A 15,885-nucleotide genomic window follows, 5' to 3' on the forward strand; every position below is an offset into this window, starting at 1 on the left:
AAATTTAATACACTTATTCAGTTTTTCTGCAGATTTTAAGCAGAAGGAACTCTTTTTTTAAGTTTTTCTGCAGAAAGAAACCTTTAAGTAGATTTTTATTATCTGCATTAGAACAAAAGATATTCAGTTTCTGAGAGCATCGTTGTTACCGTACTTTTTGGCAAGTTTGCTTTGTCAAACACAAAAATGAAATATGTGGCAAGACTGCCAGAGAGCTCGTCTAGCCAATGATGCTGATTTGTTCGATTGCAAAATAAAGGGATGCAAATATGAGTGAAAAAATTTTTGCTTCATACACTTTAAAGGTCAAGCGGAAAAGGACAAGCAGGGAAACGGAGCCTTTCGGCTTCGGCCAGGGAGCAGGGCGCGAAAGACTCTAGAAGCGGCTCAGTGCACGCAACCCCTCTTGCCGCGGTGCGTGCAAACGTTGCATGAAATCGAGGCGCCGCCAGATTAAAGACAATGGGTTGTGTGTGCAATCCCAAAAGCTTTGTGTCTGCTAATCCCAAAATTGAATCGTAAATGCTCAAACATATTGTATAATTAATGCTAGCGTCATTAATTGTGACCATTTTAGCATCATCACTTCGAAACGCCCGCCTAAAAATCATAAGAAACTAGCGCCAAAGATCACACGCACTCAAGCTGTGGTGACGTTGAAAGTGCAGTTTTCAAATTGGGGCCCCGCACACGGTAGAGATTGAAACGATGTGGGTGCCTCGGTATGAGTTAAACCTGTTGAGCGCATGTCCTCTCACAAAACTACCTCGAGAGCAGCCCGACAACCGAGGGGTGAGGAACAATATTTCTCGCCGGGTGCCATTCGTGGTGTTGTGTGTGCCCCGCAAATTTTCTGTGACGTCCACAATACTTGCTTTACTCGTGGAACGTACGTCACACGAGGCCTCGATCTGCGTCATACTACTGACGACGTCACGCCAACTCAGATGAGCATCTTTAAGTCAACGTTCGTCACTAATAGTCTGTCAGAAGTGTCCACGTATACAGGAAAGTCAAACAACACTGTGGGGTCATACGACATCGCCACTCTCGGAACACACGGAGACGGTAGACACCGTCGGGCAAACCAACACATGTACATTTATAAATACTTTTACATATAACGAGCCCGCCTGCCGAATCTGATACACAACTAGTACCATGCTAAGTAACCTTATACAATGCCAAACACCCAGAAAACATGACACACACCCAAGACAACATAATTAGACATACAATGCACCGCGAATGTGACATCGCCGACGTTCGACTCCCCAAGAGGGCACCGTGGGAAACGAGCCGCGGTATTGTCCCCCACGGACCCCACGCGGGAGACGTCCCACGCATGCCGCCAGACCCAAAGAGGCTCGCTGCTGTTTTCTGTCCGCCGGCCGAGCTTCTCCCGCGGGCGACACTGCCGGCACCACCACGCTAACCCTAACCCACGTGAGCACAGCGCCACTGCTCGCTCGGCAGCCGTTTAACCCAACTGCGGCCTATCCGCAAGATGCACGTGCACCATGAGGTGCAAACAGCTTTACAGGGGGTGATAGCACCCCCGCAACACAAACGTCTCGAGGTTTCAATTTTGGTGTCCTTTAGGGAGAAAAAAATTCAGGAGCCCTATCGGGAAAATAGGGGCAAGGCTGATGTTGTTCCTTTCTTTCTATGCCATTGCGCAATGCTTTCCTTCCTCCAGTTGCTACAAGCAACGACGATGGTCATGCAGGCAAGATTGAAACGTGGCGTTGTGAAATGACAAGTCACCTTGATAAAAACATCAGATTGACGTATCAGAAATGGTTGATCGTCGACAAGCCCACGATTGAGAGGAGAGCAGCAGTTATATGTGACTGGCGCACCTTTGAGGGCCTTATTTGTGTGCACTTCTTGCGGTCACACCTACAACACCAGTTTGGGAAGCATAAAAGCTTCGCATAAAAGGTGTGACTGTGGGGGCGTGCATGCAACTACTGCTCTAGCAACACAGTAGTGATCTATGGTTGCTTGTTGCAGGTCCTTTTTTTTTTTTTTTTTTTCAGATTACCTCATCTGATCGCTTTGCAAATCACTGTATCAGAGCCCTGTTTCAGGCTCTAAAGCTCCATGGTAGCGTTTATATGGCATTGCACTTGCATTACATCACCAGCAATCTTTTAAGTGGATGCCAGGCACACACTTTACTATGAACTGGATTACCGTCTTAGCTTTCATTATGGCACACAAAAGTGTTAGTGAATCAGTGCTTTTTTGCACTGTACTTGCCCTTTGAACATGTGGGAGCCAGTCCACAGATCTCGATTTGCTAGTTGCATTAACGTGTACAGAGTTCTCACCAAACGATGAATGCTCAGGTGGCTGACACAGGGGTTCAGGTCCCAGGGTCGCCTCGCCATTGACAGCCGGGGCCACAAGGACCTGAATTTGGCAGTGGACCTGGATGGCTCCAGCCTTGATGCCAAAGGAGGCATTGTTGGAGGGGCCATTGAGCTGAGCCGTATTCACACACACAGTAAGTGCTTGAGGATGGCTGCTGTAGTGTACGCATGCACTGAGCCGCCTGCCACGATGCAGTGGGCCTGCAGGAGAGCTGGGGTCGGGAGCCTGTGCACACTTTGACACTAGCACTGTGGGCAGCTGAGAGCCGGCTCGACTACATGGGCAGCAGCGTGCTCATGGGCCGTGTCTCCCAGCTCACTGTGGAGCTGCGCGATGAATGGCGGCTTTGTGAAGGCTGTGAAGCTACCAAGCGTCCAGCCCTGCTGTTTGTCCATGGCCAGGTGAGTTCATTACTTTGCACTGCATCCTGATGCATGTTGCCCGCAATCTGTCTTCAGTGTATGCTGGGGAAGAACCCAGAAAACAAGCTGATCAAAGTCTGTACAACACCATTGAAATGTTCCCATTCTATACAGTTTCCCAGGGCCAGCATTTGTGAAGGGGAACACAAGAAATTACCTTATACAGCTATGTTTCTTGCCTTTTAACACATTCCTAGCAAACACAGGGGCACCAACATTGCTGTATCATGAACTACGGCTGTGTATGTTCTGGTCACTACATCGCATGAAGTGTGTGTGATTCAGAGCAGTAGCAGACCATTGTGGCCCGCAGTAGTTGCCGGCACAGGAAAATGCTGGTGCACACTCTTCTGCTTCAGAAGGACTTGAGTCTGGCGTATTTTAGCGCCCGTTTTGTCGTTCCTTTCCTCGTCTTTTGTGTGGAGTCAAGATGTCAAGCACTCTCTTCTGGTACAAGCAAACGACCATGCGAGCTGTCACACATTGCACTCACAGATATTGCCACCAACCTTGTCACGGTAAGCATAATTTTTACACTGTGCGGGAAGTAGTCCTGTTGGAAACCCTTTTCATGAATAATAATCAAAATATCTTGCTGTCCCCTTGGGCTTCTTTTGTTGGGAACAGTACAAATGTGAAATGCTTGCAGAAATGAAACCAGCCCATAGTCATTGAATTATTGGTTTAGGGGCACACGCGCCTTGGGAGTCCAAAAATTGGGGAACAAAATATTTCCCTTTGGAAACCCTTTGTTTCACCAATCTGCAATGTCAAATCTATACCCTGTGAAAGAGTTTGCACCACAAAGAAAGCGTCATTTTGCACTGCGAGAAAAGAGACCAGTGTTTGTGGAGCTACAGTGCGTGCGATGAGCCAGCAGAATCGTTCCGGCCAACAGCTTCTGTTCACCAGCGACCGTCCGATTTGACATGTGCAGGATTTGTGAGACTCCCAAGCCATTGTCTTGTGCCTTATGTTATGCAGCGTATTTTCTTGTGGCTGGTCTATCGCATCAAGTGTTGTGTTGGTGTGCTCAAGTAAATACAGAACCGGGAAAAAGGTGTTGCCAAAAATTAAGTGGCCTGGCTCTCTTCAGTAGGAAACACAAGGTGAGAGCTAGTTGGTTGTCATCACATTTCTAGATCTTCGTGTAATGCTCAGAGAGCAACATTTAGCGACACGCTTGTTCGTATGCATTGTGACTGCTGCCATTCTGTGCCACTGTCACACATGCGTCCCAAAGGAAGTGGAACCGAGAGCAAGCTCGCAGTGAACACACAACTGATGTGCTCCTTGAATACAAAACTAGACTAGCCCTTTTTATGCATTTCCAAGGCTCTAAGTGTGAAAAAAGGAGAGGCTCAGCGGGAGACGTCCATCCACGCACGCCGTCAAACCCCCAAGATAAAGACTTGCTGTTGTTTCCTGCACGTCAGCCTAACCTTCCAGGCGGCGCTCCTGGTGCCACTGCGCTAAGCCTACACCGCACGAGCACAGCGCCACTATAGTGCCTAGAATATACTGGCTAGTGTGCTGAGCGCGTGCTTTGGCGTGGCCACCGCGCTGATGCCTTCCCACAGTCACCGCATGGTGGCACTGCAACTCGCTATGGTCAATCGCGCGTCGGCATCTCCTGCGCTTGCAGCTGCGTAGCACGGCGCTTTCTGCTGCAAATACAGTGTTTTTCGTTCCTTTTAACACACTCGTCAAAATACTCGATCGGAAGAAGGAAATCTTAGCGCGCAAATTACTGCCCGCAGAGAATCCTCAACTGATTGGGCACTACAAAATGACGAAGCGTTTCACACATACCTCACGGTCGTCTGCTAGTTCTCGCGGCTCTGTGCTTCACCACCAAAGTGAAGTAGAAAAGTCACAATTAATATATACTACGATACACCCAACTTGCCAGTTGAAAACAATCAGCTAAGGTTGACACGTTAGATGCAAGGAATCGTGTCGTAAGGATGGCTCACGGCAATTTCGATTGCGATCAAGTCCGACTCGGATTCTTCGCTGCTACACGTGAACATTCGCTGGCGATAGCAGGGTGCTTTGAAGGGCCAGTTAGTACATCTTATTCTGTTGAAAACAGCGCGAAGACGGGACGAAGGCTAAGGAACGGCGCTTGTGTTGTTTGTTATCCTTCGCCTTCATCCCGTTCTCGCGCCGTTTTCAACGTAGCGATTTTACTCGAAGTCGATCCAGTCAACTGAAATTCGCACTTCTCAGTCGTCGTCATATTTTATTATATTAGCGGTGCATCACACTCAGTATAATGCACCATCATGGACTTGCAGAGTGCATCATGCGCCCAGGTAGTCTTATCAGTGGCTACGATAATTCTCGCGAGCAGATATTTGACTCGGAGCGGGTCGACAGTAATCGCAAAATCCCGTGTAATGCTGGTATCACACAAATACACTAATATTTCTTGCACACATTATGACACTAATTTTTGCACATTGTTCGCTTTCACAAACAGGATGAATTTTGCTCACCCAGTGCTGCAGATATCAGCATAGGCCCCATACTCTCGGATCAGTTGTTTCGATGTTTCTGCAGTTCAGCTGTGGCTATACTGCATTGTTGTATCTACATGAGCAAGTCTGTAGTTAACAGAGCATCGTTTATACGCAAATGTAGGGTGGGGTGGGCTCACTTTCACTGTTCTGCGTTTTCCCGCATGGCATCCGTATTTTCTTGACCACATGCCATGAACACAAGCCAGTCTGAATAGGATTCTCTACTCATGCATTTTATTTGAAAGGTACTGCTCACTTCACACACGCATAAAAAAACATTACGAATGTGTCTGGAGCTTGAATTTCATTTTAACAGAAGGAAATGTAAGTGCAAAGAAAGCAAACAGGGGTCATTAGTCAAGATCGACATTCTCAATTAGATAATTTCATTAGTCTAGCATTGTGATTGGCTGCAATATTGCCTGAAAAAATCAAGTGCCAGGCACCTTTGTGAATATGGGCTCTTGTTTTTAATCGCAATGAACTAACAGGTTGAGGCGAGGATGAGGCTTCCTTTGGTAAAAAAATTCAATTTTGGAATTTCAAAATTACCTGATACAGCATTTCTTTATCTTGCAGAAAATATATCACATTTGGGTACTTGCAGTTTCAAAAAGAATTTTAGGTCCAGTAATGCTTTCATTTGGGCCAGTTGGTGCAAACTTGTAGCTTGATTCATGGCTGCACTAAAAACACGGACAACAGAAGAGACGTACACAGGACGGGCGCTTCGGGCGATCGTCTCTGAGAGGGCCACATGGCAACGACTCGTTGGGAGCTACCTGCAGAGGCTTCTGGGCACCCTTGTCATCAACGATCCTTTCCTTGTTCGAAGCTCCAAGGACGTCGTGAATATTCTACGTGAAGACCTACCCCCCGACACGAGAGCCTTCTCTGTGGACGTCGAGGAACTTTATTACTCTATTCCACACGACGAACACTACAGTGCGGTGAGGGAGTGCATCGAGCACAATGGGGAACTCACGTTCCAGAATGAAGCCGGTGTGAGTACAGAACATTTCTTAGAAATTTTGGACTTCTATCTGAACTCCTCGGTTATAACACATGCAGATAAGTACTTTATTCAGAAGAAAGGAATATGCATTGGGTCCTTAGTCGCCCCACTACTAAGTGACATTTACCTTGCGTCCGTCGACCGTAAACTTACTTCCCCTTTGTCTCGTATTGGCGTGTGCCGCGTACTTAGGTACGTTGATGATTATATTGTTTTCTTTGAAGCCTATAGCGATGCCATTTTTCATAGTAATATTTCTTTGATCATAGAGTAGTTCTCTATCGTCGCCAATGGCCTCAGGTTCACTCATGAAACAGTAGCCTACAATTCCTGGATTTAAGATTATTATTTGAACGAGGTCACATCTGTTGGATGTACAGTCCAAGAACAAGCAAAGCTTTATTGCCACGTAACAGCGCGCATTCCAAGCTAACAAAAAGAGGCATTGCGACGCTCTGCTGCCGTTCAGCTCTAGAGAAATCACGCCAACATAGGGTTCGAGAAAAGCCTTGCCTATCAAGTTGAACGCATGAGCAAGGCTGGCTATCCTTCTGAGCTTATCTGGAGTTGCTGTGAACGTATTTTGTAGAATGTGAAAACAGAAGGAAAAGGAAAGCAGCCTAGTGCAGCCAAACAGCCAGTTCACGTAATGCCCTACGTTCACCGTTTATCGCACAATGTAAAGAAAGTTGCTAATCGGTTTGGTGTCAAAACGGTTTTTACCGCCCCATGCAAACTGGCTAAAGTATGTGCAATGATGCACAAGGAAAAGCGCTTCGTGTGCAACAAACGCCACGCCAAAGTCTTCACTGAATGTACTTCATGTGTGGTATATCAAATACCCTTGTCCTGCAGAAGTGTGTACATTGGACAGACGGGGCGCTGTTTCAATGAGAGGGCGAGAGAGCATAGCTTAGCGGTATGCACAAATACCGGGGGGCACCTAGACTTTCATTGCAGGCATTGCGGGTGCATGCCAAGTTTCGAAGACACGGTTTTTTTGTCTAAATCAAGCAACAAGTTGCAAAGGGAAGTTGTTGAGGCCTATTTTATTAACAAGAAGTCTGACCATTGCGTAAGCATGCCTTCTTTGACTTTGCTCCAAAAAGAGCTGCAATTTTTAGACGGCTTTGTCTGAATGACACACAGTGTCCTGGTTTTTTACTTCCAATTTTTAGTTTTATCGGCCTTGTGGTTCTTTCAATTCTTTGTAAATTTTTTACCATATCATGACCATGCTTCAAAGAAAGATAGCCCCAGGGGGTGTGTTGCCAATCAGTCACGAAGGGGCGTAAAAGAGAGCACGTGATGAGATTCGTGCATATATAGGTTTACTTTGGCGTTCAGTAATAAAGTTGGTAGTTTGCGCCCGTCCTGTGTACGTCTCTTCTGTTGTCCGTGTTTTTAGCACAGCCATGAATCAAGCTACAAATTTTAGGTCCTTTTTCTTTGACACATTGACTGATAATGCTCGCGTACCCCAACATTATTTCTGCGTTTTTCTCAAAAGAACATTTTTGTCATTTCTGTACCTTTTTCTCGAGAACTAGTGGGCTTAGAAAACAAAAATTTCCACGTGTTAACTAATAGCATTTACATAACTGGCACTAGAAGCAGTAGCCCATGCGCATTTGTATTTTTTAGTATAAAAAATCAGTCATAAGTGGCAATTTTCATAAATCAACAAACGTAAGAAAACATAACAAATCTAGTTTTTGTTGTACGCTCACAATTTTAGTGCCACTTCTGTAAAGTGTTAGTAGCTACCTTTACGCAAAATTGCAATGGTCTGTAGATGGCATATCTTATTTAAGAAGTACATTAGTAGAAAAACAAACACAAATAAAAAATACTAAACAATTTCAAACCATTTTTGAGCTTTAATGCAACCTGCGTCTACCTTAAGATACCTCGCACATTTTAGTAATAGCTTTCATTACCACTGCTGCACAGCCAAACTTCGAAACTCACTTTCACCCCACCTTAATAACTGAGAATATAATCAGAGCTTCACTATGAAAAAACCACTGTTCCACAACTTAACCATGAACTTATCAAACATAAGTAATGTTCAAAACACACAACGCACACCTAAATGTAAACAAATGCTCAACAGATGAGACACAATACAAATAGTCATAATATCAGTTCTTAAATCAGCAAAACACAGTGAAAAATGTTTAACAGGCAGGGAAATACTCACACAACTGCTTAATACAAAAATATTAGTGAAAAACCTCATTTGTACTTCAACAGAAAATGCGATAGCCACTCTCTCTAGCCACCATAGCCACTCTGACACAGCGGCACGAAACATGTTTTCTGCCTGCCCTGATGCTTCTCTCGTTGCATCATTACTCTTTGCAGTTCTCATTTACTCGTGCATACACAAAGAACAGCGCAAACACGATAAAAACAACGCAGACGTCACCAAGACAAATTCGGACACGAGGCTTTAAAGCTGCGGAGGCCAAACTGGCGCGTGGGCTACACCTTTGCGACAAGCGTCGCCGCCTGCCGGCGAAAGCTGGAAGGCATCACCGGCCCTGCCACCTCCTCCCATAGGAAACCCCCTCCGCTCAGCACACTAGCCAGTATATTCTAGGCACTATAGCGCCACATCTCGCTCGGCAGCTGTTAATGCTAACAGCAGCTAATCCGCGAGCCGCGCGTGAGCCATGAGGCACAAACGACTTTACAGGATGTGATAACACCCCCACAAGCCCTTGCTTGTTTATTTGCATCTGAAAAGTGGCATATTCATTTGTGGGGTTGGCATTTCATTTTGTGCACAGACCACCGAACTACCTTTCTATCTGCTGGTTCGGTGGATCAAAGCCTGTTACATACTTCTACGTGATGTGCTAGGCTCTCCTATATTACAATGTCATACTAAAATATCACAGAGGGTCAAACAATGTAGTAGCGGATGCTTGGTCCAGATTACCTTTTGAATTGTCTGTACCAGAACAGTTGGATGAGAAATAGTTTCATTAGTCACGTCATATATCAGCAAGGCTGATTTACTGGCCATCACTTCTTAAGGTAATATTTTGCAGCAGGTTGCTCAGTTCAGTGCCTATGGGTGGCCCCTCAAGAAATCTTTGTCTTCAGAATTCTTACCTCGCTTTTCAGTCAAAGAGGAACTCTCTGTGTTGAAGAATGAATTTTCCACGGAGAACACATTGTCTTTGAAAAATAGGCTAATATAGACAGCTCGCATAAATCCACCGGGTCTAGTCTATAGGTAACCCAAGCTCAAGCTTATGGCGCGACGACAGCGCCGCGCTGTGGCTCTGGAGAGAAGCTCTGGCGCAACTGGGTGCAAGCGCAGCTGACTCAGCCTGTTTGTCGGCAGCGGGAACACGCACGCACATGCATTTCCCAATCGGTGCGGGGAACTGGGGCGCTGTGCCGACAGCTTGGCACGCTGAACCGACAGGCTTGCTGTGCGAAGCTGCATTTCCACATTGGCAGCAGCGACCCCGCGGAAGCACAAGCGAGGTCCGAAGTATTGCTGTGTCATGGCCTGCCACAACAATGCAGACAACACCGAGGCACGCGATTCACGTGTGAAACTGTACCGGTTATCAGGCATGTCGCACGAGAAATAAAGGCGGCAAGCCTGGATAGCTGACAGTGCTGTCTCGCCTTCTATTTTGGCTGTCGTTCATCGCTTTCGTTCATTTCGACTACATGAATCAGTATGTAACTCGGCACATGCACGCAGCGACTACAGTAATGATTACGCGCTGTCTTCTCGCATTGTGAAAGTTAACTTACGGCTGTAGGTGAAACAACTTTGTGTTTTGACTCCCCGTGTTTGTGAGACCTACGCGTCATTGTTGAACATTCACACTCGCATTACACCGTCAGCGTTGTGCAGTTGGTTGAATTCAGCTGAACTCGGCACGTTGTCAGAAGTTCGGCGCCTGCAATTCACGCGTCGGAAAGGCTGCTTTATCACGCTGGAATGGACGTCTGTGCATTTTCAGCAAGCTTTGACATCGTTCTGCAGTGCTCGTTCTGCAGGTTTGCTTTTTTTGTCACTTCATTAGGGTGATATTTAAGCCGCTAAATATAACTGGCACTTAATACATGCTTTGCAACCGCAACCTTGAAGTAACCACCTTCTGACTTTGTGCGATTTTTTAGCCGCATTCGCGCAGCAGGTTTTATACGCCTGCACGTCGATATCCTCATTAAAAGAGAGTGCAAGCATGACGCGAGAACCGAAAAAACGAGGCGAGCAGTTCATCGTGCTTCACAGTGGTTAAAGCTCAGCTAGCTGCCTCGCGTCTTAATCAGTGGGTGATTCTGCAGCAGCACGGAGGACTTGACTTTAAACTTCTCAGGAAACAGTGCCATAGCCGTATCATTTCTTGTTTTTGCACGCCGCAAATGTTTGTTCACAAAAGTACACGGCTGCTACTGCAAGCATGCCATATGAAAACAACAATCATATGATTCGTAGTCCACACAGCAGAACATTGATAGCATGCACGGCTTCATTTCGGAGTGCATGTGGACCATTATTCATCTTTAACATGACAGAATGAGACTTACCTCGAGGTATACGTCCTACACGGTGTAATCGCGACTTGGGAAGTGCATTCCACCTTGAGTCGGGTGTCGTCGTCGTTGATCGTCTGCTCTTCACCGTAAACGTGATTGACGAGCCTCTCTCCTTTTATCAAGTTTGCTTTTCGGAAGTGCTAGTCAAGCTTGATGATCCTTTTGAAGCCACACTGCCAGCAGTACGTAGTGAGGCGCCGCAAGTTCACCGCGAGAGCTCTGCACGTGCACGGAAGCGAGCGGCAGAGCATTGGAGAGAAGGGAAAACGCACGTTGCTTGCACCCAGTTTGTATTTTTATGCCAGAGATGGCGCTGCCTGTCAAGAGCAGCAGCGCCACTAAGCAATGCTTGGGGAGCCTTCAGGGTGTTTCAGCTAAAAAGCACCAAGTATTAAGAAATTAAGCATAGGCGCTACGCATCTACAATAAGTACAGTATTGTTCTGAGCCATATAGAGCACGTCAGAATATTTTTTTCAATCCGCCAAGCTCGGTAATTAACAAAGATTGCTTAATGAACTTTTTAAATATTAACTCTAAAGAAAAGTTTTCAATGCGAAAGTTGTAGCGCTTGTTCAGGAACATCGAATTTTTAAATCTCTGTTAACATAACTCCCCTGCTTAATTTTTTCCAGGCCTTTCTTTAAAGCGCGCGAATTTTAAAAAATACCACGTGACTGCCGCCTAACGCGCGGCGCTTTTAGTGCCCTCAAATTTCTGGCATAAACCACGTTTGCGTTGGGGGGGTCCACAACCACACAAAGTCACCCTTTTCGGATGAAACATCGTCGCGGCGTCGATCATACCGCTGCTTGGATCAGTCTTGCGATGCCAGTGTGCGCAGGCGAGCAATTTGGCGGGCTTCTTCAGCACGGCATAATGTTTGGGCAACTGAGTCGTCCGTATGAAGCGCAAATGGGAGTATTGTGTCGAGGCAACTGCGCGGAGATCGAGCGTAGAGCAGGTAGAAAGGAGTGAAGTCTGTGGTTTCGTGCTTCGCTGTATTATAAGCATAGGTTATAAATGGCAAGACATCATCCCAGTTCTTGTGTTTCGATGATACGTACATAGTCAGCATATTAGTTAGGGTGCGGTTTGTACGTTCGACAAGCCCGTTTGTCTGGGGATGATATGGCGTTGAGTGGCGGAACTGCGAAGTGCAAAGGTGAAGCAATTCTACGACAGTGTCGGCAACGAATTGGCGACCACGGTCACTAATGATTACACGAGGCGGTCCATGGTGAAGAACAACGGAGCGCAACAGGAAGGAAGCTACGGACACGGCTGTAAGCATGGTATCGCAGCGGTTTCCGCATGTCGGGTGAGGTGATCGACACACACTACGACCCAGCACTTGTTGTTCGAAGATTGCAGAAACGGTCCTAGCAAATCGATACCAACTTGCTTGAAAGGCGTAGTGGGCGGCGCTACAGGATGAAGAAGTCCTTGTGGAGCGCTTGTGGGTCGCTTGTGACGCTGGCACTTGTCGCAGCTCGAGACGTATTGCTTCGTACATGTTCACATTTTAGGCCAGTAAAACCGTTCCTGCATTCGGTGTAAGGTGCGAATGAATCCAAGATAACCTGACGTCGGATCATCATGCATGACATGGAGAACGTCACGTCGCAGACTGTCGGGAACAACCAATAAATACCGCGCACCATGACCCAAGTAATTTATCTTGTATAAAAGTCCATCTCGAAGGCAAAATCGACTGCTGCCCTTAGGGCTGCGAGCGTCGGCGAACAACGAGTCCAAACATAAATCATTGGGCTGTTCCCGCTGGAAGATAGTGGCATCAGGAAAACGTGTCAGAGAGAGCAGCAAAGCAGATGTCGGAGGTGTCCGCATTATCTTCCGTTGTTGACAAAGGAAGACGAGAAAGGCAATCCGCATCGGAATGACGCCTGCCACTTTTGTATGAAACATTAAAGTCAAATTCTTGGAGCCGCAAAGCCCAGCGCGCAAGGCATCCAGAAGGGTCTCGGTGGGTAACGAGCCAACACAGGGAATGATGGTCGGTTACAATTGTGAACGGACGCCCATACGAGCAACAACGAAACTTCTGATAGAAAAAACAGCTGCCAAGCATTCTTGCTCTGTCACGGTATAATTCCTTTCTGCCTTGCTCAGAGAACGACTCGTATAGGCGACCACATGCTCTTCATCATTATGGCGCTGAACGAGCACGCCCCCGATGCCAATACCGCTTGCGTCACAGTGCACTTCAGTAGGCGCAGATGGATCAAAGTGACGAAATAGAGGCTCTGACGTCAGCATAAATTTTAGTTGAGAGAATGCAGCATCACATTCAGATGTCCATTCGAATGAGCTGTCTTTTCGCAAGAGGCTGTTCAATGGATACACGATGTCCGCAAATTTCAGCACAAAGCGTCGAAAGTAAGAACATAGCCCTAGGAAGCTGCGGAGTTCCTTTACAGACTTGGGTGGCTCAAAGGTGCTGACTGCTTCAATTTTTCGAGGGTCGGGCCTGACACCATCTTTGTCGACCAGATGACCGAGGACCAATGCCTGTCAGTTCACCAAAGCGGCACTTCTTCGAGTTCAAAACCAAGCCAGCCTTTTTGACACAGTCCAGAACGAGGCTTAAGCGGGCGTTATGCTCGTCGAATGTGCGTCTAAAGATAACCACGTCGTCTAAATAGCACAAACACACTTCCCATTTAAGACTGCGAAGAATCGAATCCATAAATCTTTCAAAAGTTGCGGGAGCATTCCAAAGCCCAAACGGCATAACATTAAATTGATACAGTCCATCAGGCGTCACAAATGCGGTCTTTTCCTTGTCAGCAGGGTGCATAGGGATCTGCCAATACCCTGATCTTAGGTCAAGTGACGAAAAGTAAGAAGCTGAGTGCAGGCAGTCAATGACGTTGTCGATCCGAGGCAGCGGATACACATGCTTTTTAGTCAAGGCGTTCAATCGTCTATAATCGATGCAGAATCTCCAAGAGCCGTCCTTCTTCTTAACCAAAATGACAGGCGCTGCCCACGGGCTGCACGACTCTTCAGTAACGCCTTTGTGCAGCATATCCTGAACTTGGTCAGCAATGACTTTCCGTTCCGATGACGACACCCGGTAAGGTTTTTGCCGAACCGGATGAGCAGAGCCTGTATCAATCCTGTGTTGGGCTCGCGAACACGGTAAGGACAGTCGCTTCTCCTTTTCGCCAAAGTCAAACACAGACGCATGTCATTCTATTAGCTGAACCAGCGTTTGTTGCTCATGACCGTAGCGTCTTGCTGACCATAGTCAAAATGTGTGTCTCGTAGGAGGAACTGCGTTTGGAAATCGTTAAGTGTTTGTCACTTTTTTCGGCGTCTATGGCAGCAATAGAACTCTCCGTGGCATCATCGAGCAGTGCGAGCTGCATTACTCGAGGAAGAATAACCAGCACTGGCGAACAGTTTAAACGCCCACAGAAACGTTGTTCGTTATCAATCAATACCACACAATGAGGTACTATTATGTCTTTCTTTGCACACGTAGCCGTGAGAGGTTGAACGACAGCATCAAAGGATGTCACGACAGCAACTGAAGAAGATACGGCAATCGACCTCATGGACCATGGTGGTACTGTGAGCTCTTCGGAAACAATCAGTGTGTCTTCTGCAAGCGTCGGCTCGTCAACGAGATCAGGAACAATGTCACCACTTACAGAAAGCTCACCGGTACCACAGTCGACGAAAGCACCACACTCTTGGAGGAAGTCGATGCCGAGAATAACATTGTGACGCCAAAAAGGCAGAAAAAAGAGTGTTCCACACGCGCCGCCATGGTTGCGACTGGCGCTGACTGACACTCCTAAGTTTCAATCCACATATATACCCTATAAAGTGGACGGGGAGATGACCGCCGCCATAGCTCAGTGGTAGAGCATCGGACGCGTTATTCGAAGGTCGCAGGTTCGGTCCCTGCCGGCGGCAAGTTATCTTTTCATCCACTTTACTTTCTTCACATTTATATTCTAATTACTACAAATAACACCCTCTATACTTTCCTTGGCATTGCTGTCTGTTCTCATTAAAGACGAACAAGGCGATATATGCAGCTCTTTGCTGGCTGCTTCACATTAGATTGATTCCCACAATGCATGGGATCTGCCGGATTGATACAAAGGTCACAATTATACAGTCATGTCACGCACTACCAATCTTGGTGTATATCAAGCCAGTGAACCTGCTGCGTGTGCACCATGAGCATGGCATGTAAATCATGCCTTACATGACATGCGTGCCATTATTTTCATGTTACCACCTGGTATTTATGTTCGTCATACAGTCACATCACACAATGCTGATTTTGGTGCATATCAAGCCAGTGAACCAGCCACGTGTGCACCATGAGCATGGCATGTAAATCATGCTTTACATGACTTGCATGCCATTATTTTCATGGTACCACCTGTCATTTATGTTCGTCATACAGTCCTCTCACGCAATACCACTCTGTAGCAATCAGTTTTCATGGCACACTGATCGTTATATGTGAGCCCAAGGACGTCAGTTTTACGCCAAACATAATTAAGAGCTGCCCGGCAACATTGTGCATGAACCTGCTGTGGCAACCACATGAAACAAGCTGCACTGGTGCAGGGGACATGCAAACGTTCTCTGAAACAAGATTTGCGAATTCTCAATGAAACGCTTACCTCACAAAGGCGGGTATTAGTCGGGGGAACAAATTCTTCCTGCCGTATTCTGTGCAGCCAGACAGCCCATCGCTTGGCAACCCTTTTCCTGCTGGGAATAGCAAAGAGCCACCCCCCCCCCACCCACATATGACCTTGACCATTTCCCTGGTCCTGTAGATCAAGTTGCAGGACAAGCTTGAAAGCTAGGCTTTTCAATGTACTGGAGTCCACTGCCTTATTCCTCGCCTTGTTTCAAGCCGCCGCGATCGCTGCAAGCTATCATATTGTAACGCGGCGCTGAAAGAAGGAGGAAGA

At 46.8% G+C, this 15,885-nt stretch overlaps 1 protein-coding gene across 2 annotated transcripts in view; it reads left to right on the forward strand.

Moving 5' to 3' along the window:
- Window positions 1-15,885, forward strand: part of LOC119382338 (transmembrane protein KIAA1109 homolog) — a 961,129-nt gene that overhangs the window by 868,150 nt on the left and 77,094 nt on the right. For both annotated transcript variants that reach the window (XM_049412180.1, XM_049412181.1), the window contains exons 45-46: window positions 2,355-2,512; window positions 2,575-2,780. In XM_049412180.1, the coding sequence (XP_049268137.1) occupies window positions 2,355-2,512; window positions 2,575-2,780 (364 nt within the window). The remainder of the gene's footprint in view (window positions 1-2,354; window positions 2,513-2,574; window positions 2,781-15,885) is intronic.

This window comes from Rhipicephalus sanguineus, chromosome 2 (assembly GCF_013339695.2).
Source record: "Rhipicephalus sanguineus isolate Rsan-2018 chromosome 2, BIME_Rsan_1.4, whole genome shotgun sequence".
NCBI lineage: Eukaryota > Metazoa > Arthropoda > Arachnida > Ixodida > Ixodidae > Rhipicephalus > Rhipicephalus sanguineus.